This window comes from Prinia subflava, chromosome 3 (assembly GCF_021018805.1).
Source record: "Prinia subflava isolate CZ2003 ecotype Zambia chromosome 3, Cam_Psub_1.2, whole genome shotgun sequence".
NCBI classification, from domain to species: domain Eukaryota; kingdom Metazoa; phylum Chordata; class Aves; order Passeriformes; family Cisticolidae; genus Prinia; species Prinia subflava.
Window position 1 is genome coordinate 69,219,050 of NC_086249.1, and position 26,341 is coordinate 69,245,390.

Consider the following 26,341-nt stretch of genomic DNA (forward strand, 5'->3'; position numbering starts at 1 on the left):
TGACTACACAGTCAGTCTTCTCAGTCAAAATTGAAATAAGCTCTGTTATTTTTCAGACAACAACCTTACTTACTTCAAGATATTTGTTATCCTAGTTCTTGGCAGCTCAAAACGAAAATATATTCGGAATGCTCGTATCATAATGAGTGGTCGTGGAATCCGTAACATGCCCCAAGGCGACATTTGGTCAACTATTTCAGCTATTTCAAACACCTAGAATGAAAAGAATTAGTAGTTTGTCTTGATGACCCAGTCCTCCACATGTGTTCACTTCCAGAGCTTTTAAAAGTATTAATACTATACAGGCTTTTTATTTTAATTTTCAGCCTCAGCTTATTTTACAGATTATTTCTACCACATTTTGTAAAAAGAAGTCTTTGTAAATACTTTGATTCACTTCTAAATTACATTAATGAAATTCACAAAATATCTTCTGCTCATGTTGATAATGTTTGAGTCTCAAACAACTCAAGAAGACTGCAAGCTTGTGCCAGCTGCCTATTTCTGTGCTAGCCTACCCCGCATCTTCCCTACAATATTTTTAGTGATTAATATACACTTCAAAATACGAAAATCAGTATCTCTTAATCTTGCACAGCACTAAGGTTTTTACTGTGATATAGAAGTACATGTATACAGACTGCCTAACGAGTTGCAACATGATTATAAATTCTCCATTTAATTCCACATGCATGACAAGACTGTGCACCATCTCCTAGCCTCCACTTACAATATAAATTTCAGCCTAGGCACAGAAAAAGGAACCATTTCCTCAATACACTGACAGGTTATGCACTCAATAAAGAGTATTTAGCTGAATGACTGGGTGCAAATGTCTTGTTTTAATCCTTGCCTCTCACTCTCAGAGAGTAACTGCTTGATTTGATGTTTGCTCAAAGCACTAAGAATTGGAGGGGGAACCTGGCCATGCATAAACTAGGTAATGTAGAATTCTTATATGTAATGAACAATCTTCATTCTGCACGTGCACGAGGTGTACCAAAGTCCCCCCTGTGTAAAAAGCTGAAAATTATGATGTATCTTAAATTCGTCAGAAATCTTTACATGACTCACAGCAATCTCTACAGAACTTTTACAATCCTTATGCTACTGGAAGCTCAATGTCAGAGTTTTCAACCTGTTCTTACCCAGAAAACCTGCCACAGTTAAGGACTGATTGATTTGCAGGACAAAATTTCACCTATACCTTAACACCGTAATTTCTTGCAATATGTCCAATTCTCTTCTTTATAAAAACTTATCAAACTGTTCCCAAGTGTTTTGGGGTTTTTTTCATTGTGCTTTAACATGAATTTTGGAAAATGTTTTCTTAGGTATAAGTGATACTGCATGAAACCACTCCACTCACTTTATCATTACAATTAAAGAATGGCAAACATCTACCATTGGAATAATTCTCCCTTTAGGTGCCTGAGCTAGTCACCATGGCACCCTACTAGACTCACTGGAAGGAAATGAGCACAGCTGTCATGTGGAGTAAGACAGAAATACCTCTCTGAACATCCTCTTTCTCCTTCTAACTGCCCAGGGTTTATGTTAACAAACTTCAGTTTAAATGAGAAAAAATAATCAAGATAAATTCTACTACTAATGTAGATATGCTACAATGTGCAATTATAAATCTGTTGAATTCAGCATGGTTTTTTAAAACAATTTGATCTGTGTACAATTCTACTTCCACAACTCACATTTACTTGATTGGGCCATGTATTTTTCACAATTAAGGAACTATTCACTGTAAAAGGAAGTGAAATGATTACCTGTAAAACCAGTGATACCCAAAGACAAAAGACCATGAATCCATCAAACACACACCAACGATCCTTTACATAGGAGCTATCACCCTACAAGAAAGGAAAGCTAAGAGGTTGATTTTTGTTTATTGTCAGAATATACAAATATCATATGCAAGAGTCCTTGGAAGGAGAAGAAAAAGTCTTTCCTGTGCACTTTTAAAAGACTCCAAAAGCCTAGTATCTGGATTAGAATATGCTGGAAAAATATATACACATCATGTGGGTGAATAAATACTAACTTCATTCTTGTGCAGTATTTCTAAGTTTGTATCAAAAAGAACTTACAAAGACTGCTGTAAATCAAAAAACACACAAAAAATGAACACTGGACTTACTTTTCATTGTATTTCCCATTACAAAATACTTACACAGGAAGAGCAGCATAAAATACTAGCAATCTAGTATTGTGTTAGTCAATTTCAGGACCGTTCAACAGCTTCAATTAAATCAATATCATTTTACGTTAATTTCTTCATAAGTTTTCATTTTCCATGCTCTAGAGAAGCCTCACTATTTCCAAAACATTTGATAGTAACCACTGCAACAACATCAGAGCATGGCTTTGGTGACAGTCCAATCCAGAGATCACTCCTAAAAGGCAGCATGGAGATTTCTTCATCCAAGCTCAGTTTCTTTTATACCCAACCTCTGTTCCAATTTGCACGTTTCAATATCCTCATGTTTCACACCATTCCTGACAACATGCGACACAGGCCCTCTACTGCAAGATATAAAAACACTTGGTTGGCCTGCTAATGCCTGACACTTCACTTTAAACACTGAACTGAAAAATAGCTACATTAATTAGATAGCTGATACTATGGCTGAGTGTTAGATAGCTTTGTGTACCATATGGAGCACAGAGGAAGTTGAGGAACAAATGCATGTAGAGAGGTGAGGGTTGTTGAAAGGGAGACTATAGAAAAATACACCTAAGGAAAGTGGATCATTCATGTAGAAACATATGCAGAGATAAAGACAGTGCATCTCAGGGCACGAAATAATACCTTTTTAAAAGAAGTTTTTTACAACAAATTTATACAGCCTTCCCTGCCTTATACACTCTTTGGGTCCTCTTAAATGATCTTCCAGGAACACATGTCAATGTTTGACATCCACTTTTCATAGGTATAACTGGGGAAAAGTTATTGTCATGTCTTAGAGTCTTGAAGCCATTACTGGACTTTGGCCTGATATGTGATTCCTGGCTTTATAAACATTTTTCTATATCTCAGTTATAGTTATTTAATTTTTTTTTAAGTCTCAGCATTATCATTGATTCTAAAAGCATAGACAAGATGTTTTGGTTTAATCTAATATTTTCAGTGACATGTACTATCCTAAAAATGATTTATCATTCCTTGCACTAGGTGACAGTATGATATATTGTGTAAATAGAAAAAAAAATTTAAAAATGTAGTTCAATTGCAAAAATTCCTCAGAGTGGAAGTGAACTGTTAAGTAACCAGGAAAATACAGTAAGTGATTTTCAAATCAGAAATAGAGGGCAGAGAACTTTGGCATTCTTTTCAGACAAGGATTTTCTAACATACCAGCATGTTAAAGTTCTCAATTCAAGAGCTATGAGGAGAAAGACTCCAAATCAGAGAAGCAACAGAACAGGAACTTTTGCATCATATTTTTAGACTGTCCTTCCTGAAGAAAATAGACTTAGTTCCCCAAGTAAATTCTAAGCTAGACAGTAACTCTTCACTCAGGGCTCAAAGAACTCAGCTATTTAGTGCTTACTCTCAATATCTGTGAAGTACATGTTATTTCTTCACAGAGATCAGGTACTCATACTCTAAATCTCTTACTCTGGAACACATCTCCAACGTGATTTGTATCAACATGCAACTTGAGTCCTTCAATTGTGGCTCTGAACAAAAATGCTGATTGGTCTTTCTCTTGCTAAAGAACTCCTTGAAAATTACTTTTCTTCTCTTAAGCACCCCTTGTCTAAGGAGAAAGTCTTCCCTGGGTTGTGCTGTGCAGATCTGAGCACAAACTTGGACAAGAGTTCCTGCATTCAACCTGCTCTGAATAACCCACCAAATTCTTACTGAAAGCCAAATCTTTTTTTAGAAACTGCTTTTTCTCTCCACAATGGGAGTGGTATGATTGAAGCAGCTTTGCTGTTTTCTCTTTACAAAGCAAGATGTCATGACCCTTTCCAGACAGTTAGGCTGCTGCACCACCTCACTGTCACACCAGGCCTGCTTCCACCCCAACACCCTCCCAGCTAGGGCAGCTTTCAGTGGATCACCTGCAGAAACTCAGCACACCTGAACTGCATCTGAAAAAACTACTCCTTTTAGGGGAGCTCCTGGCCCTTTCCACTTCACATGTAGAGAGGCTTTGCCTAAATCCTATTAATGTTTGCCACTTGTCTGGCAGTGGATGTGGTGGGGAACCTTTAATGCTTTTATAATGTGTATTGACATGTTGGATGTTAGTTGCTGTTGGAAGCATTTTTAAGGCAAGACCCCGTTCTGCTTAATGCAAAAATTGGAATATATGTGCTACTACCATGAAAAATCTAATTCTGGATAAACACAGGCTAGAATTTATATATTAATAGCAATGAACAGTGACTTTCATTCACATTTGAAAAAATCTTTGGGCTGAATACCACAATCATGGTCAATGGCAGCTCTTAGACTTGGAAAGGAATACAGATAAATGACATTTAAATACCTCTGGTGACATCGTACCTAAAATAACTGAAGTATTGCAATGTGTTAACCCCACAACCCTTTTTCACTGTGTCTGCTGAAATCTGAGAATTATTGATGACATTTCATTTAGTGTTTTTTTCTGAATGTACTATTCCAGAACATGAAAGATTAGTACTGTAGACAAGAAACCTTGTGCAGAGACTAATCCAAACCTCTTAAAGTTATTAAAGTTGCTGACTTCCTACTGCCTACAGTGGATAGTGGATTCTTGATGTGCACAGCAAGTCCTGAAAGCTTCTCCAGCAACATGATTTACAGCCTATCTAGACAACAAAATCATTTGCCACTCCTCCAAAATAAGACAGCACAAGGTGCTGGAAGATCCACTTCCTCAATTGTGCTGAGCACATGAAAAATAAAATGCCTATTGCCAATATTAGGTGCCTTGAACAATCATTATAAAGTTCACTGGGAAAAAAAATTAAGACTTAGCACATTGAAAATGTGAGTCAGTACAAAATATAGAGAGAACCACAGACAGAACTAATAACACTTGGGGCAGTCACTCCATGAGAGCCATTATAGTTTAACTCATATGAGAAGGGAAGACTAGACAGACTGCAATTTTTTGATAAACACTTATTTCATTATCAACCTTGCTGAAAACAAAATACTCTATGAAGTTAACACCCAAATTGCATAAAGCAATCCGCCTGAAGATTGATTATGTCTGCTAATTTTCTCAAGCAATTTCAGTATCTCAGTGGCAAGGTAGACAGCTTAGCCAGACGATAGCACAGACATCCCCGAGGTCATTTCTGTCCTGCTTGTCTCTTAACACCTCAGGAACACCTTGGGATGAACAGCAGATCCCTGCAAATCAGCCTCGTCTGCCTCCCTGCTTGCCTTCAGGAATTTTTGTTTCTCTTTCATCCCTGACTACAACCTGTTCTCTCAACCCCTCCCTCCTGCCTCCGTCCAGCTGACTCTGTCTGACAGCTAAATAAAAGAAGTAATATTATATTTGCCCTGAATAATCTGATTTACCATCATTTGGAAAGGAGTCCTGCAGTGTTGGATCTCTCATTAGAACCTTAGTCTTCCACTTTTCCTCACAGTCTCTGACAAACAGGATAACTGAAAGAATGCAGAGAGACCAGCAAGCTCAGTAACAACGAGCTGCTGTGCCATTCTGTCATTATCACTGTATCCTGTATATGCTGGCAGTGGTAAACAAAGCACATCATCAGTTCTGGTACGCCCTTCAGATCATCCCGTGGGTTACTTTGTAAAGCACTACAAACAAGCATTAAGGTGTAGAGGCTGACATTTATGGAGATTTTAGGAGCAGCAAAAAAAAAATCGCAGGATGAAATGGAAGGAATAGAAGGAATAAGAATTTGGAAGTGTATTTTTTTTTCCTCCAGACACAGTGCTCATTATAACACAGAAAAAGCAAGCTAGAAGAGAGAGCACAGCTGAGTTAGGGAAACTAGTCTTCCTCACTCTCTGACTCCACATGAACACTGCTAGGCACAGAGGTATGAGTAGGACACAAAATTAAATCAGAGCTCAAGAGATCACCTTGCTTAACCCCTCTCTCTCCTTGCATATGCAGATACATATATACACAGAGATGTATGTATCTCCTACCTGATCACAGAACTATGCATACATTTCTTGTATTTTTGGCTCAGCTTCAAACTTTCTCTATTTACTTAAAAAACTGCAGTTTATAGTCTGCTTAGTAGCAGAACGTTATGGACAATCCAGTCAATCAATCTGAAAAACACTTTCAATATTTTACTCACACAGTAAAGACAATGAAGAAATATGGCCTACTCAAGAAGGAAAACTGCAACTGACTTCTGTTCTCAATTCTCCTTTTCCATCCCTCAAAATAAAACTATTTCACTAATGTCCTCATGTGTCAAACAAAGTCTGGGAACTTTGTTTGTTCAAGGGCAGGAAACAAAAGAAATTGTGACTTGCTTAGTAAGGACCATGCTACCAACTAAAGAAAAACTGACATATTTTAAAATGGGTTCTTCACCTCTAAGTTAGTGACACCACCACCTCCTCTACAACAGTGATTGGATCACTTCAAAATAACCTCAAATATATTTACTTTAAAAGCCTGCATTAAAGGGAAGAAAGAAGCAGGTTTTGGGAATGACACAGCTTCTTATTTTCTGCGTGTCTTCTTTATAATAAAGTATCTTCATTCATAATGAAGGACCTTATTTAAAATAAACTCACATAATAACAACTGATTTGAAACAACCAGTGGAATTACAATTTCTGTGTACAACTTAACTCTGAATGGCTACAATGAGTATGTTAATATCATTGAATTAAACAAGTTGAATTTGTAACTATTCATGCATTGTACTGAACTGCTCCACCATTAGATGCTTTAAGTAACACACCACATAGTACATAATTTATCTTTTCCTAACAGATAATCTAATATTGAGAGTAATTTTGTATTCTATGTTAGAAAAATATTGAAAAAGTCATTAGAATTTACAGTAGAACTCCCAGAATTATTCTATTTTTAATTAATAAAATGAAAGATAGCTCTTGCCAATCCTTTGGGTAAGAGAGTGATATCACACGCTACAGATACACAACAATATAGTTTCAATTGATCATTACAAAAATACCCTATGATCACTGAAGAAACACTACTTCATCCTTTGCAATCATTACAATAATTGATTTTGAACTGAATTTGTTGAGATTTTCAGATTGTTTTAGGAAACACCAATGAAGATACAAGGCTAAAGAACAATTCACTAACAAACAGTTTCAAATCTGTTTTTAAGGCACATTAGATTTTTGTTAACCTATGTAATTAACTACACCAAATTTAGTATTTCATGTTTCATATCATACTAGGTGGATATTAAACTTTAGTGTCCACATTTCATATGCTGTTTTTAACAGAAAAAAACCAAACATCTAAAGGACTGGAAAGACAGAAACAATTCTGGCTGTGAAGAATAACAACACTTTTAGACAGACAAACAATGACCATTTTACTTGCTAAAAATCTTATAACAGAGTTTTCTGTAAAAAAAATGGGGTGGAGGAATTAGTAAGAGTTAAAAACCAATGTTTTAAACCAAAACTGTTAAGTTAAACAAACAAACAACGCCCACAAAGAAACAAAAAGAAAACCACACACAAAACCCCCCCCAAACCAGGGACAAGCATCAAAGCGTTACACAACTCACTTCATCAAGTACAAAAGTATCGAAGGGAATAACTGCTTCCACAAAACAATGGGAGGGAATGCCACAACACACCACCTGTGTCACCCACAAAATTGTAGAGTATCTCAGTTCATCTGAATATCAAGTATTTTGGATTGACCGCTATTCAGAGCCTCCAGGCACACTCTTCTTATCTAGCCCGCAGTGAAGAGATGCTAATGCCCAACAGAAATATGGCTCCTAAACCTTAGGGAAGGGAGCTTTGCTGGTCTATTATATTGCTGCTCTCTTGATACACCACCTAACCATTGAAAGCTGGGTGCCAACTTGCCCTGCAAAGATTTTATGGGTTACTGCACTGAAAGCCTGCATTTCATTTCCCTCTCCATCTGCTCATTAGCCATCTGTATTCAGTGCCCCAGGTACAGCTGTACTAGCTGACTCAGCTTCCCTGGATGTCCTAAGGGTTCAGCAACTCTAAAAGTGGCTGATCAGGAGGATTAATAGGACTCCCCCACACGGAACAGCACTTGCTGTTTCCAGGAAGTGCACAGGAAAAAAAAATCTCCACTGTGAGATTTTAAACATCCAATCCCATTGCCCAGAGAAATACTAGCATGTGTTTTGCTAGCAATATTTCAGACTCAATTTCATAGGACCCTGACTAACCAACTCTAGCCCTGCTTTGAGCAAGAGGTTGGTCCAGACCATCTCTTCACGTTCCTTCCCACCTAGACTGTTACTTAGTTGGGGGAATCTAAGCCAATCTCCTCCAAGAGCCAGTTTCTTGAGGTTAACTCCAGTTCTACATCTAATTAAACATGCATGGACATCTGCTCATGCTTGGAAATACTCTGCAGTCTCACAGAGGTGACATGAAATAAACACTGCTGAGCTTCATTCAGCAGTATTCTGCCCTCCCCTAGCTCCAGTGTTTATGGTGGATGTAATGGGCAGATTGGGATCCAAATGTTTCAAGGTGAAAGCTTTTACTTTGAAGCATCAAATATTGCCTGGAGGTTGAACAGGGAGATTTGATAGGCAGTCTCATCTAATATGAAAAAACAGATTTATGATTGACATTCAAAGCTCTCATTCAACAGAAAAAACTCACAATGATGAGGGTTGGAATACATAAGCAGGAGGCACTTTCCAGAATGAAGATTGTATTATTTGGTAACTGGCATTATAAAAAGCTGAAAAATACATTTTTTTACTACAGAGGCCAGGAAAAGTTTATTGAAACAAAAATCCTAGTATAGCTGTAAGAAAGCCATATTTATATTAATGGTGAAGAATCCAATACTGTGAAATCCAATTTTACATTCAGCTTAGTCCCTTAAAAATCCCACACAAATTTCATCATTTTCATGAAAATACAGCCGCACAGAAATGTTTTTATTCCCTTCAACAGGGATTTGGATGTCATTAAGATTTGTTTATCTTTATGTCTTGTTTGATCCTCTCAAATTAAGAGAGAAGATAACATGGGAATAAAATAAAATAGAATTTTTTGGTTATAGCAGACTTCCTTGAAAATGAAAATTTCAACACAGAAAGGCACATTAGGAATGAATTTCACTCTCTTGCTACCTGAAAAGATGTTAACCAGTATGTTGGTTTCACTGCTTTCCCAAAATTTGTATCATTTTACACAGAAATGAAGTAATACATTAAAAATATCTCTCCATAATAGCTGTTTTCATGAAGAATAGCAAGAAAGTAATCCTTGAAAGTGCTATTAGAGAGGGAAAAAAGTAACATTAGCAAAAAGTAAAGTTTTTTTCATCTAAGTGGTCTGCATATTGAAAAAGCAATTTCTAGCTACATTATAAAAGATAGCGTGCAGTACAGTTTTTCTTAGTAACTTTTAGGTTAAATTTTAATCGCCATGGAAAGTCACTAAGTATTTTGTTACATGGACACATACTTCAGTCCATGCCCCAGAATAATTTTTCACTAAAAACTTCCATGACCCCTTGATCAGCTAGAATAAATACCGTTTTTATTTTAGAAATACTGCTTATGTACTTTCACCAAGTAATTTAAAAGCATTTGATTTTCTAATGTGTTAATGCAAAAATGGTGCAAAAATCCCCACTGTGTAATATGAGTCATTACTTTCCTGTCATAAACACTCCAATAAAACCAGACACAAGTAACCATAGAAACAGGTGCGTATATTCCAGTGCCACGGTCTCTAACCTTCTCTGGCCCACAGGCAGTAACTCCCAACTAGCAACATGCTGCAGGCAACTTTGAATTTCTTTTCCTCACGATAATCACTTTTAATTTCTTTAATTTCCTTTGACTGGAAACAGCATCAGAGCACTTTACGAGCAACACAATCCCAGTAGCCTGGGAACAGATGTCCTTGCGATGGTCATAGACACTTAGCAAAGCAGCAACAAATACAGGAAACAGGCGAGACAGAAGAATCAACTTTTGTAGACTGTCATATTCAAATAATGGATACAAATACTTTTTACATTAAATAATAATTAAAACACACAATCACAGCTTCAACACCAAAATATTCCAGTATTAAGTTTTAAAACAATTTGAAATAACATATTCCTTGACAGCACAGGATTGCATAGGACCTCTAGGTTTGCACTACACCTTTAGGTTTCCAACATCATAAATATAAATAAATTAAAATTCCATTTTTATTATACATACATGTCTTGTCTATACATATCTATGCTTGTAAAATAACTTCTCACAAGGATAAGTAGTTCTTATCTTATAATTGCAAGGCATAGGGTAAAACAGAAACTCAAATCTTATGACAAATGGTCTTTTTTGTGTTTGCTGTTTAAGCTTTGTGTGACCACTGGCAAGTAGTTTTCTATTTCTATTTTTCCCCCTTCACTCTATTTAGTCAAAGCATCCCAAAATTTTCTTATCCTTCCCACTGATTCCACTGGTTATGTCCCTGCCGTCAAGGGACACTTCTCACTTTTGTTTGTGACTTGCACATCCTGAGACTGAGCCTTCAAAGATAGCATAAGCACATCAGAGCACGTTATTGCTGGATGTGCTATCCAACCTCTGAAAAGAACACAACTTCTTGATCCTTAACTTATTTATAAACTATGGGTATACAGCACTTTTAAAGTCATGGAGTAAAATTAATTCCAAAATTTCACTCTTCTATTTGCAGTCTGTAATGCAACAGAAACAACCTTGACAAAGTTACCAAAAGCTGCTAAGTGAGTTGACAGTGTTTCACCATAGTTCTATTAATATTTCCATCACTTATCAGAAAGACTAAACTAATTTTGTAATTTCCCTATTCTTGTTTGATGAAAATGGCATGTTAATTAATATTAAAACTACTAAAAAGAAAGCAAAACAGAAACTTGTAATAAAGTGCAGTAAACATCAGTTCTGTAACTGATAAGTCAAATTTATGAATTAGTATGATTATGGATGAAATTCATTTAAGCATAAATGAGTTAATGCCATAAGTGTTAAAAAAGAATTTAGCATTACATTGTGTGGATACTTCCTGTAGTCCCCACCTGTCCACTGACAAAAAATATATGAGTTAGAGAAATTGCTGACTGTGAGATAACTACGGGTGAGGTGTTAGCCTGTGTACTTTAAGTTTCCTTTTCTATCAATGGAAAAAAAAGACTAGATAAATCATACTTTGAAAGAGCCTTCTGTAGACACAAACAACTAATTGCAGACCACTGCAGTCCCTAAGGTTAGTGCTGATGAATATTTTTTTTGCCTATCTTAAGTCAAAAATCTATTTTTGTAAGCTCCATCCTCAATTCTCTCCTCTGCAGCAGAGAGACAGCAACTACAGCAACCAAAGTACCTATCAGAAAAAGGAAGAGGAAAATGTTCTCTTTGAACAGGACAAATGCTGCCTGGAAACACCTGACATGCTGGAAACCACTGATTTCAGTTAACTAAGTAATTTGTTGTCTTAAGGACCAGACAGAAGCAAGCAAAACTGCTCCCACCTATTTGTAACTTTTTTGGTAGCAGATGAAGCTTAGTTTCAGTTTGTGCCTGAATTCTCCAAGAATGCAGAAAGCTAATTGTGTAAGCATTCACTTCTGCCCCTTGCAGGAGTTCTAAAGTCAGTGAAGAGCACACAGTGCTACTGAAACAAGACTGACAAATCCACTCACAACTGCTTCAGCTAGTACAAATGTTTTGCTGTAAATGTAATTGATTTAACAATGGGGAAAATGCTAAGGACCATTACTTGTGACTTTTTGCAATCTCCTTTGTTAGCTGACATGTCACAACTCCACAGTAAAAAAAAAAAAAGATATTTCTATTTAATTTAGTGCAGTGCTTGTGTTGTATTAAAAAACATTCTCATTTTCAGCATTAAGTGTCAAAGGTGCTTTTTTAACAGTCAGGAGAAAGAACTCTTGCTTTCTTTTTTACAACATAACTCTCTTAATCAATGCCTCCTTTCCATAACATTATTTCAGTGTAGGTTCTCTCATACCATCAGGGCAGTGATGGTATGAGAGCTGCAAGGAGGATGGTAAGAAGCTGTAAGGAGGATGCAGTCTAATGAAGAAAATTTCATATACTCTATCAGTGTCTACAGAATGAAACTATATACACTCATCTTTCATTCCCTAAAGGCTGAATTATCATCTCAGATAAGTGTTACTTGGTTCCTTTTTTTGTTATAGTTTTTGGCACATTTTCCTCTTTGGTTATTTTATTATATATAATACCACCAGTGCAGTTATGTCTAATACAAATATTTTACATGGAATATTTCTCTGTCTCCCCAGATGCAGACTGAAAGTAAATATTTCTAATAAAGGTAAAAGAGACGTTTAAAGTAAGGTATCCTTACCTCGGTCATACCTATGTGAGATAACCTTTAGAAGGCACATCACTAGAACGCATAAGGTAATTTTTTCATTCCACTGATTAAAAGAAATAAAGACCTTCTGTCACAGGTTAGGGTGCCCTCTTTCTTTGAGAAGTCCGATGCTAATCTAATAACACATTTATTTTAGACTTGAGAGTTAGCCTTCATTTCTTCAATTCGACCCCAGCTCCTTTTTCAAGGAGGGGATAATTTTGCAAAGTTTCCTTGAATCAGAGAACAGACTTGTGTCAAGCACATACAGTCATGCTCTTAAGTGACATATGAGTGGGCACAAGAATGTGAGCTTTGATTCTGAGGGACCATAAGGCTTGTCAGTTTAGTTCCAGGTTGACTCATGAATTATTTTGACAGACCCAAAGAGTAGTTCCTTCATGGTGCTTTCAGAAGCCTGCCAATCAATCAGTAAGTTATGCAGTAGACATAAACTGCATGTAATTTGGGAAGCACTTTAAATTTTATTGATGATCAAGTGAAGGAGATTGATCTGCTTTCATTTGACAGACAGTACTTCCTTAATGCAGCTGATTCTTGCAAAGATCTTTCTGATCACGGAGCACAGAACATGACAGGAATCAGAACCAAAAGTCACTGAACTCTGTTTACATTCTGGGAACTAAAGAGCATGAGAGCAAATCCAGGATCAATTGAAGGAAGTGGAATTCTGAACTGAAAAGATCATGAAAATACCAAATTGAATTCAGTAAGCTTTAACTATGCATCATTACATTTTTTATTATATTTTATTAGCCATCGTTCTTCAATACAGAATGTTTTTTAATTCAATATAGAAAATTATTTTTTAGAATGCAACCATAAGAATATGTCCTAGGAAACAAACTAACTTGCTCTAATTCTGCCTCTGTCTCATATAGAACTTCACAAACCACTGCAAATTCTTACTGCTTGTACATATATTTTATACAATGCAACATTACAGACAACATTAGGCAGGCTGTCCTGGAATGTTGTTTTTAATGATATTTCAATCAGTAAGAAATTAGCCTGAATTTTATTTTTCAGATACAAGTTTCAAAGTAAAGATGGATTTATTAATAGCATTAGTTCACTTGTTCATGACATATGGCAATAGCTGCATGGGTAGTCCAAAATTTGGATACATTTTACTAGCACAGCAACAATAACCCAGAAGGAAACATGAGTAATAAAAGACACAACACCACTGCACTACTTCACTTTAACTTTCCTTCTGGGATAACAAAACTCTTGGATGGAGGCATTGGGATTTTTTGTCATTTAGTTTACACAGGAAAAAGGGAAACTTTTTCCAGACAAAATGCGAGCAGTTTCAGAAACTATTCTTCTCTTCTAAAACACCCTAGAAACCAAAGTGTATTTTTCATTTGTCCTCAGAAGGTGTTAGACACTTTCAAAATCTTCCCACCTCAGCTATACTTACATTGCTATTAACTGGGACTTAAGTGGATGGTGCCTCACTTCTCCATAAATTAGGTTTCTTGCTGGACTATAATTTTGTATTAATCATGGTTCAAAGGTTTTGTTAGTATTTCAATTCTTAAAGCATTTACAGAAATACTGATTCACAGTAAAGTTCAGTAGAACCATATGGCAATGCATTTATTGATACCATGCTCACTAAAAGACTTGAATGTGTTTAAATTATGACATTGCAGTAACAAATTGCCTTATATAAAGTTGTTCCATATACAAACATCTTTAATAAATGCTAATAGGCTTCTACCCAGTGCCTTATTTACTTCATTAGCCACTATCTTTGGCAGCCCATGGATCCATATGCTCTTGGCAAAATTATAATATTAAACAAATATTTTCCCTAGAAACAATAATCCAAGGAATAAGTCAAATACTTCACTAAAAAAAGATTATTCACTGAACAGCATTGAAAGAAAAATGAAAATTTTTGATTAAGCATTACCAGAAATATTTTTTGCATAAGGTTAGTCAAGCAGTAGAATAGGCTGTTTAAAGAGCTTGTGCAATCTTCATCCTTGGAGGAGTCTGACATTCATTGGACAACCCAAGCCATGGGCAATGTTATCTAACTAGACCTGCTTTGGGCAGCAGGCCAGACCAGATGACCCCTGGAGGTCCCTTACATCTAAGTTATTCTACAGTTTCCCAAATGGTGCCAAAGAAGGCACTTAATTTCAGTGTAATTGTATTTACTGATGAATGCTACAAGACATTAGGTTTTAAGCAAATCCTTAATTGTTAAAATAATAAATACACCTATTTTCTACTTAAACTCTCTTTGCATAAGAGTGCTTAAATCTAATCTATTTTACTGTATTTTTATATAAGAAATGAAGAGCAAAATGTCAGTGCACAAAAGAAATAATTGTTGTTTTCTATACATTTATAACATGAATTGAGGCAATGGGACCAACTCCAGGCAGCTATTAATTCTGTGTGCCCAGACTCATCAGACATGTTTCAAAGACAAGCTCATCATACGACAATCAGAGACAAGTTCATCTTGTGCAGAGCAGCTAAGGATGTTAGGTCTGTCTAGTTCAGAGAACAGGAGGCTGAGGCGTAACCTTGTTGCTCTCTACAGGTTCCTGAAGGGAGGGAGTAGAGAAAGAGGTGTTGACCTCCCTCATTCCTTGTTGGCAGGATGCGTGGGAATGGTTCAAGGTTCAAACTAGTAATTAGGAAACATTTCATAAAGAGGGTGGTTAAACACTGTAACAGACTTCCTACAGAGATGGCTGATGCCCAACCATGCCTTTAAGAGGCATTTGGAAAATGCATTTAGTAAAATACTTTAAGTTTTGGGGAGCCCTGAATTGATCAGGCAGTTGGACTAGATTATGACTGTAGTTCCCTTCCAAAGGTCCCTTCAAACCATTCTATTCTATTATCACAGAATAAGCTGAGTTGGAAGGGAACTATAAGGATCGAGTCCAATCCCTAGCCCTGTATAGGACAGCCCCAAGAGTCACACCATTTGCCTGAGCACATTGTCCACACTCGTCTTGAACTCTGTCAGGCTAGTGCTTGTGACCACTTCCCTGGCCCAGTACCCAAACACCCTCTGGGTGATAATATAAGCCATCCCTGACACAACTTCAGGCCATTCTCTCAGGTCCTGTACCTGGTCACCAGAGAGAAGAGATCAGTGTCTGCCCCTCCTCTTCCCCTTATGAAGAAGTAGACTGCAATGAGGTCTCTCCTCACTCTCCTCCAGGCTGAACAAACCAAGTGACCTCAGCCACTCCTCATAAGTCTTCCCATCAAGGCCCTTCACTACCTTTGTTGCCCTCCTTTGGACACTCTCTGATAGTTTAATATCTTTGTTATATTGTGGCACTCAAAACTGCTGACTCATATTCAGCTTTCTGAAGACCTTGACGCCCAGGTCCCTTTCCATGGCAGTGCTTTTCAGCACCTCATTCCCCTCTCTGTACTGTACATCCAGGGTTGCCCCATCCAGGTGCAGAATCCAGAACTTTCCCTTGCTGAACTTCATATGGGTTGTGACTGCCCAGCCCCCTATTTTGTCGAGGCCTCTCTGCAGGGCCTCCCTGCTCTCAAGGGAGAAAACAGCTCCTCTCAATTTTGTCTTTTCTGAAGACTTGCTCAGTATTCCAGTCCTATGTCCAAGTCATTAGCAAAGCTGTTGAAGGGCACAGGGCTAAGGACGGAGTCCTGTGGAACCCCACTAGTCACAGGTCACCTCTCTCATATCACCCCTTCAATGTAACCCTTTGACTCATGAGCCAGATGCTCACCCATCACAGGATCTGTTTTGTCCAGTTGTATGCTGGACATTTTGTCCAGAAGGATCCTGACAGGACTGAAAGCTTTACTGAAATACAAATAGACTACATCCACTGGCTTCCCTTGATCAGCTAGGTGGGTTACCTTCTCATATAAGGAAATCAGATTTGATAAGCAGGCCTTTCCCCTCACAAAGCCATGCTGGCAATGTCTTTCGGGCATTTTTCAATACCTCCCAGAACTAACTTCTCCATAACTACCAGACACTCAAGGAAGCCTGAAACACCTGTAGTTGCTGGGATACTCCTTCTTACCCTTGTTGAAAATTGGGACAACATTCACCAGCTTCCAGTCAGCGGGGACATCTCCAGATTCCCAAAACCACTCAAAAATCATCGTGAGAGGTTTTGTGGTGACATTAGCAGCTCTTTGAGGATTCCTTGATATATCCCATAAGGCTCCACCGATTTGTAGGGATGCAGCTGGAGCAGCAGATCCATTTTCAAGGACACCTGGGAGATGATCATTCTCACAGCCACGGTCCTCCAGTTCAGAGGCTGAGAGCCCCTTGGTCCATCATCAGTGTTGAATACAGAGGCAAAGAATGTGTTAAACACCTCTGCCTTGTCCATGCCTCTGTTTGTGAGGTGATCATTCTCATTCTGTTAAGGGCTGATGTTATTATTACACTTCCTATTGTCATTAATATACTTGAAAAATCTCTTTTAATTGCTTCACACAGTTCTGGCAGGTTTAAGTCCAGCTGATCTTCGGCCCATGAATTTTCTTCCTACAGTAACACACAGCATCTTCCCATTTCCCCTGACCTTGCTTCCACTGGTCATACATCTTTCTTTTTTGCCTTATTTCCAAGAGAAGACTTTTTAAAGCTAAGCTGGTCTTCTGCCTCATCTGCTTGGCTTCTGACATTTGAGAATTGCCCAGTCCCGTGTCGTTAGGAGATGACCTTTAAAAAGTGACCAGAATTGATGGATCCCAGCATCTCCAGAAACATTTTCCCAGGAGACCTCACTTTCTAATTCCCTGAACAGCCTGAAGTGTGCTCTTCTCATGTCCAGAGCTGAGGTTTTGCTGTCATTTTGCCACCTGCCAACAGAGATTTTCAACTCTTGCAAAGATGGCTGCCCCTCTCCACTCATGAGTTCAACTCTGTTGACAAGCAGTAGATGAAGAAGGGCATCTTTCTGAGTCACCTCCCTTAGGACCTATACCATAAAGTTGTCATCCAGGATTTTTAAGAATCTTCTGGCCCAGGTTGCACTAGCTATGTGATACTCCCAGGTAATTTCTGGCAAGGTGAAGTTGCCCATAAGGACAGTGGCAATCCATAATATTCTCTTCTCACAAAACCATAAATTTAAACAACCCTGTAAAGGCAATAGGCTATGCAGCAGCATATCTTTCATAGCTCCTAGGTGTTGACTGTGAGTGAAGCTGGTGTTTGCATATTCAAAAGCTCAGAAATCAAGCCTTGTACAGAAGTCACACTGTTGGCCACCCCTCCCTCCATCTCTGCATTAATATCTACATTTCCTTTTCTCTGAAAAGGCTGTACTGGTTGTAATAGTAACTTTTTATTCCCACATTGTTCAAATGTTCACGATGGTCACTAATTCACCATGCATAATCCTGAGTCCACATCTTCACTTTCTTCATGGACACTTCTGAATAGGAGAGCTTGGGTAGCAGCCAGAAACAGCACTTCACAAAGGATTACTCTGGCCTTACACAACCCATGAAGATTTTCTCAGAATCATCTTATTCCAGTGACTTTCTAAATATAAATATTAATGACAATTAAATTTTTACTATGAATATTCATTAAGTATGAGTATACAATAGCTCAGTTTTTCTAAGTTTGCAGATAGCAAACTCTGAAAAATTAAGATTTTTAAGTACAACATCAGATTTCTCTGGAGCCACCAGACCTTTAAGGACTTAAAATCTAGGATAACATAACACATTATCTATTATGTGTGGTAGTGCCATCATTGCATTGTCAGTAAGGTCTGCAAATGGATTTTATACATGAAAACAGAATTTGTATCTTCTTGCAGAAGACTAGAAACAATAACATAATGGTACCAAATAATGATTACTAAAATATTCTGCAGTTTTGCAGCCTCCAATCCACTTACACAAATTGGCCCAGCAACAACAGTAGACATATGATAAGACATGCATTTTGTTTACCAACATGGACTACATCAAAACAAAAAGAACTCAAAGTAAGATCACTTTCCCTACTAGCTCACAGTAAGAGTGAGCTCATGTTCTTAAGTAAAATAACCATACAACAACACATCCAGCCATATGAAATGTAAATCAAAATTCTAAGTCCACATACAGACCAATAGACATTTACAAAATATTCTTGCTAATGTGTACATAGCTTGTTTTTTCTTTCATTCTTTACACTAATAAAATGAAATTATCTGTTTTCTTAATAGGAAAACTTCATTATGAATACTTGCATTATATTTCACATAGATTAAATATGCAGTAAGGCTACATCTTTATCCGTCTTTTCAGTTTATTCACCATGCTGTTGCCTGCAGTTAAAAACAATCACAGCAAGAGCTGACAAGTCAAAAAACAAATACCAAATGTCATTAGAATACATTCAGACCACTGGAAGCACACAGAGAATACTGTTTAAATGCTTACCTTAACTATCCCACGGATATGCATTTTCGCTATCATCTCTGCAGTGTAAAGAAACATCAACAGAGTATCAAGAGCAAATGTCACATACTGGAGAGGCGGATAATGCTCGAAGGTTTTTGGAGTGTTCATACACACAGAAATAACACTGATGATGGCACAAATTCGTAGTAAAGAGTGCACCCACTGAAAAGAAGAAAAAAAAACCCAAACACGAGATATTGCAAGATTGCTTTGATGTTCAAAAAAACCTCGACTATTTAGCTTCCATAACTCATCCTGGCACTCTTTTGTAAATGCACATCTGTGTCCTTTTACATCGTGATCCACATATAAAAGGTCTTCAACCAAAAAATATGCACTCCTAAATTGCTCATACATATATAGACATGTATATACTTTTATTAGTTAATTTGTGAGGTTGTATAAGCCAGAAAACTGAGAACTAGGATTCCATAATTTCTCCTTTGTGGCACTTTTAGTTCAATTTCTTTTCAAATGACAACTCATCACATTTACAGGCAGACAACAAGCAGAATTAGTTGAAGCTATAATTTGGGTGGATACATTAAATAAAATATTTGTGGAAAAATTTAGTTCAACACTTAAGAAGAAATTATTTTTAAATCCGTTCACAACTCATAAAATTAAGTGAGAGTCACAGGATTAAAAGCATCATTCCAGTTATGATAAGAATAAATGTAAAAAAAATAAATATAAATATATGCCACAGACACCTACTTCTTTCAGGATTCACTTTTGTTCCAATCAAGTTTTGTTGCTATAGGAGAACAGTTCACTTCTATTACTAATTAGGACTCTGTCCCACTCCTCATTGCCAGAGAGGGAGGTGTAACAAAAAGCAGACCATATCAATACAGAGGTTTAGGGTTGGATTTTTTTCTTTTAAATCAAAACATGAATGAAATATCTTGAAGTCAGGCAAGTTAATGAATCATAGTTGGTAAGGTCATAACTACCATAACAAAAAGGAAGAGATATATCAGCAAGAAAAATCTTTAATCAAAAAAACACTGAAGTATATTTATCAAAATTTCTTCTCTGGGGAAAAATCTGCACTCATTTACAGCATACCTCAGACCTTTTGATATCCAAAAGACTCATGAACAGCCACCTAATTTAATATTCATTGTTCACTCACTTAAATGTAATGATACCTGACTCAAATTGAATAGCTCTATCATTTGCATATACTGAGCCCAGTTTAATAATTTGGAACCAGAAAGCACCTGATGAATGATCTCCAACATTCCTTAAACATCCACTTTGTTTTGAAACTTGTTTCAACTGAAAAAAATTAAAGTAAGCATTAAAGTGTGGCTGATACAAAACTTGTTGTCTGCCACAGTAAAGTGTCAGTACTACAAACACTAAGCAATATACAACTAGTCCATAAGCCTGACAAGAAAAAATTATTCCATGAAAACCTCACGCTTTGTGTGATGAGAGATGAAAGTAAATACCCATCATATACTTCTGCAATGAAATTCTGAGTTTATTACAGCAGCCAATATAAACATTCTACTTAAATAACTGACAAGACAACATCTATACATTAATTCATACTAAATAGTTTTAGGTGTTAAGTCTCAGCAGCAAAAGCTGAGAGGATCTGGCATCCTTACTACAAATGAGATGATGGTTTCCTTAAAAGAATGCAATGCTAACAACAGATTTTACTTCTTTTTTAAAAAAAGTAAAAAAATTATACACTAAGAAAAATGTGAAAATGCTTTCTCTGCAAAAACAGAAATCATTCACAATACTGGAATCCTAGATCCATGCTCGCTGCTGAATAAATACTTCAAACATAGCAACTATAAATATGTGGTAAAGACATCTTAATACAGTACACTCTATTAGTAACTCCAATCCTAGTCAAATTTTTGCCAGTTTAAAGCTGCCAGACACTTCCACACCCCTCTTTTTCTTAAGGCAGGTTTTAGGTTAAACGGCACCAGAAAAATGAGAGCTGTACAACACTTTTATATTAACAAATGTTTTAAAAGGAGACATTTGAAAGTCAAAAGTGCTTATTGCTGGCTACCACTTGAGCAGCAAAACCTTCCTTTTAACATCCTTTTCAAACGCTTATTTTATTAACTTGTAATTTCAATGAACATGTTAGGAACCACAGACCTTGAAAGGATGGCTTTTTAAAAAGAATCAGTCAGATCAACTGGTTAGAAAATATGGCTTGATCATCCCATAATTTTGCAACAGCCAAAAGAAACACTGTTATTTAGTCTTTGATGTTTTTCAAAAAATTAAATGATACACTAGCAACTATAGTTCAAAATTTTTTCTGACTAATATCTAATTCTGAATTTTTTGTAGAAGTCATATTTCAACAATTGAAGTTATATTTAGCTTAAAATTAGTAATTACATAAAGAGGTACCTACTGGTTTGTTAATCCATAGAATATCTGCATTGTCTGACAAAGATTCATCGGGACCAAAATCTGTAACTGGCTGGGCTTCCACCCTTGAACTCTGTTTCCTTTTTAGCATCCTGAAGTTAACTTCTCTTATCTATAATCACGAAACCTCCTTGGTGAGAAAAAAAACCAGAAAACATTAATTCACTTATGCAAGTTTATAATGCATTTTGAACTGTTTTATAAATAACCCAAAATATTTTGTTTTCATGCACGCTTCTTTTGTACTTACTGATTAATAGGATTTTGATTTTATTTAATATAAATCACTGACACGACTCTCATTAGTTTACAAAAAAATACACAAAGGTATGCAACACAATTACCAGAAACTTAGCAACACTGACAGAAAATTCGTTCTAATATGCAAAGAATGCTATTGCTGTGAACTTCAACACAGAGTAATCATTGGGTGGATTTGACCTGGAGCCATTTAATTAAATGGTGACATTTCCATTTATTACACTAAGCTAAGAGAAATCCCAACATGCCAAAGGGAAACAGGCTATGCTAAAGAGCCAATAGATGTTAATGTTATTTACTGAAATAAGAAGAGTCTTTTTGCTATCTACTACTATTGACATGTATTTTTCTAATGCTTCTTTTGATGTTAACAATTATCTATCCAACAGCCAGACAGCTGGCTGTCTGTGGGGCATGTGTTGGCACAGGGAAGGACTAAGGAAAACATGTTGTTTCCACAAGGTCAGGCCAAGTCTGGACATTCTTGCACAGGTGGCACTGACTCAGCCTTCTGTATGCTCAGCCATCTGAGCCACAGCTAGGGGACACACCATGAGAGCAGTAAGGTGAGTTAGATCATAGTATTGACTCTCCCACAGACACAGCTCATGGATCCCTGAGTCTAGACAAATCCAAACAGATGAGGAAGATACACTCTCCTGAGAAGTAAATGTCTGCCCATGAAACACAATTCTATTGTTCATGAAATACAACCCTTAGAGATTTTTTTCTAGCAAAGTGAAGGGGAGGAAGAAAGCAAGATCTTCGGTCCTTGTCCTGAACCTTTACTCTGGACCAAGTATTTGCAGGAGACACTGCCCTGCGACAACCAAAAGTTTGTCAAAACTAGTATAAGATAGAATCATAGAATGGTTATTAGAGTTCAAAGAAATCTTTAAAGATGATCTAACCCAACTCCCCTGCCATGGGCAGGGACATCATTCACTAGATCAGCTTGCTGAAAGCCTCATCCACTTCTCAATGACAGGGCTACCACAATTTCTCTGAACAGCCAGTTTGTATGTCTCACTACTTTCACTGTAAAGAATTTCTTCCTTACATCCAACCTACATTTTCCCTTTTCCAGTTTAACTCTGTTGCTCCCTTTTTTTGTCACGACAGGCTCTGCTAATTACAGCCCCGAGTATCACAATGACAACTGTAACATGAATGCAGGAAACATTGTCCTTGGTTAGCTGGAGGCAATGGTATATACAATATATTAATATTATATATTAATAATTCTTCTCTAAGAAATGAAGAATGAAATAATATTCACAGAGGTTGCATGCTCTCTCCATGTTCATGCTCAAGCTTCATGCTCCACTTCTATTTTGTAACTGAATTCACTACTTCCCCCTCTTTAGAATTTTTTTTTTTCCATTTTCTCCTATTTATTTCCTAGTGTAATGGATTGACCTTTTTTCTCCACTTAGACCAAAGCACAACCAGAAATGCTTCAAGCCTCAGAGCCACCGGTGTGCTTTTTGAGGTTGTGAAACCTTAAAATGGTTACATTTAGCATAGTGATAAGAAGTTACTGCAATGCCTTGGAAGCTGCATTTCCCAAATGGGAAAAAAACCCCACCACTGCTTAAATGTTCCTTACAATTATGTTCTTTTGGAAATTGTTACTCAAAAGCCAATCAATGAAATAACAAAATAATAATTTTATGTTTACTATTTCTGATAATGGCTACTACTGTGCTCTATCAAGCTTTTAAGAAAAGATGTAGCAATAAACAGAGAATTAATAAGACATGCAATCAATTATGAGAAAAGATTCAGGATATAAAAAACTGATTTTTCTTTAGTCACTTATTGATCTATTATTTTTAAATAAATGATGCTCTAAATAACAAGTTATGTTCATTTGGGTAAGAAAGCAAATAATTATCAACAGTCTATTCGAAAGACTATGTTGTTTTTATACTTTTTCCAGTACTGCTTATTTATATATTTGATGTGTAGGAAGATTAGCTATAACCTTCTAATAAAATTCTCACTTATCCTTGTACCCAAGTGGTTCTTTGTTCAAGTAAGTTTTAATTGGTCCAGGCACAGAAAATAACATGAACTTTAGATGTTCATAATAAATGTTCATAACGGATTCAGTCCACATACTTAAATCACAGAATATTCTGAGTTGGAAGGGACCCGGAAAGATCATCAAGTCCAGCTATTAAATGGTGCATATGGATATCAAACCCACAGCCTTGGCATTACTAGCACCATGCTCTGACCAACTGAGCTAATCAGTGTTGTGACTAAAAAGCCTTATTTTTAAGAGGCAGCCTTGAGTAAAAAAATCTCCATGTATATAAAACCAAATGGAAGGGAAAAAAACGTTATGGAACGTAAGAATCAGCTTGTTTACTTCTCTACTTGAAATGACCAGAAATGCACACAAAAACTTCAGAACACAGATGACAGACTAATAATATTTTGTAAATGTTCTTTAGCAAGATTATTCAAAATATAACAGTTACTTTCAAGCTTTTATGCAACCTTTTTTGCTGTTCTCGCTACTTTTAGTTTAGGAGGGAACACACGCTTTTCCATGTGCTGCAGTTTCAGGACTCTGCCACATATGTAAAGAATTTTAACCCTTAGACTGCTAATCCCTTCTGCACTTGTTTCTTCAGGGAGGAACCAGCTAAAAGATGAAGAGAAGGGGAGCTGTGCATGAGCTCCTGCCAGCATGTGACACACAGCGAGCAGCTGTGCTAATGGGGAGGATGTAGTCCTCCCCAACCCTGATACAAATCCACCCCTGCAGTTCCTGCACTGATTCCGACACACGTCATTAGGTCTTTCTTTGATCACAACCTGTTATTAATGTGAAAGCCTTAATACATTCCCTAGGATGTATTTTGAGCTGCAGTGTTTTTAAGACATACTAGGTGCAGGGCAAAGACAGGCTTTGACAGGGAAATATCACGGAGTTTTGGGGCTACAAGCACTCCACATTTCTTTGGAGTACTTTCTTTTATAGTAGCAATGAAAATGCACATTGCAGGTGTCAACCTTTTCAGGGAGCAACACAGTGTCTTTTAAATTTCTTCTCCATTTTCAGAAGCAAAGGCAAATTAAAAGAAATAAAACTAAACAAAAAATTACTCACACTCTGAGCCCCTTCAGATCCTCTAGGGCAGCCTTGTTCTCTTCCTTTCTATTTCTGAATTTGCAGGCATGTTCTGCAACCTCTACAGTTTCTAAACCACCCCCACCCACTAAATTTGCAGCTTCTGCTGAAATGAAAGTATGCCAGGACAGTGGCTGGGGTGAACATAGGACCCACTGTGCACTTTGGAAAAAAAAGAAGGTATAACCCAGTTTGCAAAAAAGAGTCAGAAGAAGGTATAACCCAGTTTGCAATATTCCCTCTAAGTGCAAGACACTCCTGATGGAAATATGCAGTTCCTAAAAAAAAAATCAAAAAGACAAGTTTTAAAAAGTAGCTGATCCTCCACAGCATCAAAAGCTGAGATATCTGAGTCTTGTTTATAAAGCAAGCTTACTGTATATAGCATAATCTGCTCAAAAGATCTCTATCACAAACTCAGGAAAACATGCTTATAAAGCCTCTGGTTGACAAAGAAGGCAGCTGAAAAATGACAGGAAAACAAAGCAGATATTCCTACCCTACAACTTATGGAGAGAGAGTACAAAAAAATCAGACAAGTTTTGGAATCAGCAATGCCTGGCTTCCAACATATGTTTTTCTCATTGCCTATTGACTTTGTCACCTGAGATCATGAATGTGAGCACTGCCTGAAGGTCCTCCCAAGGCAGGCCACCTACAAGCGCTCTCTTCAATTCTCTCTTTGAAAATGTCAACTCTGCTTCCAGCTTCTCCCAGAGCAGGCACACAGAAAGTGGCACACACACTTCAAGACAATAATTACAAATGTGAGAGCTAAAATGGGTGATAGGAAGGTTATGTGAACACATAGTATGATGACGAAACCCCATGTCCATACTATACATTAAAAAAAGCTCCTAAGTACAGGCTACCTTAAAGAAATTGATTGCTCTTAACTTCAGCATGAATTACATGGCTATAGCAAAAATATAAGTTCCCACTGTTTCATCAACAGACTTCTCCTTTCCTTCTTTGCAAATTGAGACTGTTTCTTTATTGCCTACTCCCTGCATCCAGAGGTTCTTCCATCCCCAATTTTGAGTACAGGTACAGTTAAATAGCATTTCAGTATTTGTTTTCATGTAGCAAAAATATGAAGTGAGCAAGTTGTATATACAACAGTATAAATATATTTATTTTAGAAGGGTAAAGACAAAATTCCAGTGGATACAATCACACGGCACATGCCGCCACGGATGCTATTAACTCACAACTAATTTCAAGTAAGAGCATATTTCAGTACTTTTTGTGTGGTATCACTATTGCATCTGATGAAATGCTCTGAAAGGTATCTTTGTTATTTAAGCATGACATACTGCTAATAATTGACCAAACTTTAGTATTTATTAAAAATAAGGCTGTTTCATCACAAAGAAGGTACACTGAATGAAATATTCTAAAAATCAGTTACATTCACATTTTTAAATCATTTTGATACAAGTAGGAAAGAATGACTGATGGTATCTTGTACTTACTAACAGGATCCCAGA

At 36.9% G+C, this 26,341-nt stretch overlaps 1 protein-coding gene across 5 annotated transcripts in view; it reads right to left on the bottom strand.

Annotated features, from left to right (window-relative positions):
• The window catches only part of NALCN (sodium leak channel, non-selective), a 238,554-nt gene that overhangs the window by 207,073 nt on the left and 5,140 nt on the right, over positions 1–26,341 (bottom strand). For all 5 annotated transcript variants that reach the window (XM_063392374.1, XM_063392373.1, XM_063392371.1 and 2 more), the window contains 4 exons: positions 21,429–21,575; positions 19,007–19,189; positions 1,782–1,865; positions 74–213 (listed from right to left, as the gene is read on the bottom strand). In XM_063392374.1, coding sequence (XP_063248444.1) covers positions 74–213; positions 1,782–1,865; positions 19,007–19,189; positions 21,429–21,536 — 515 coding nt within the window. In that variant the 5' untranslated portion in view covers positions 21,537–21,575. The remainder of the gene's footprint in view (positions 1–73; positions 214–1,781; positions 1,866–19,006; positions 19,190–21,428; positions 21,576–26,341) is intronic.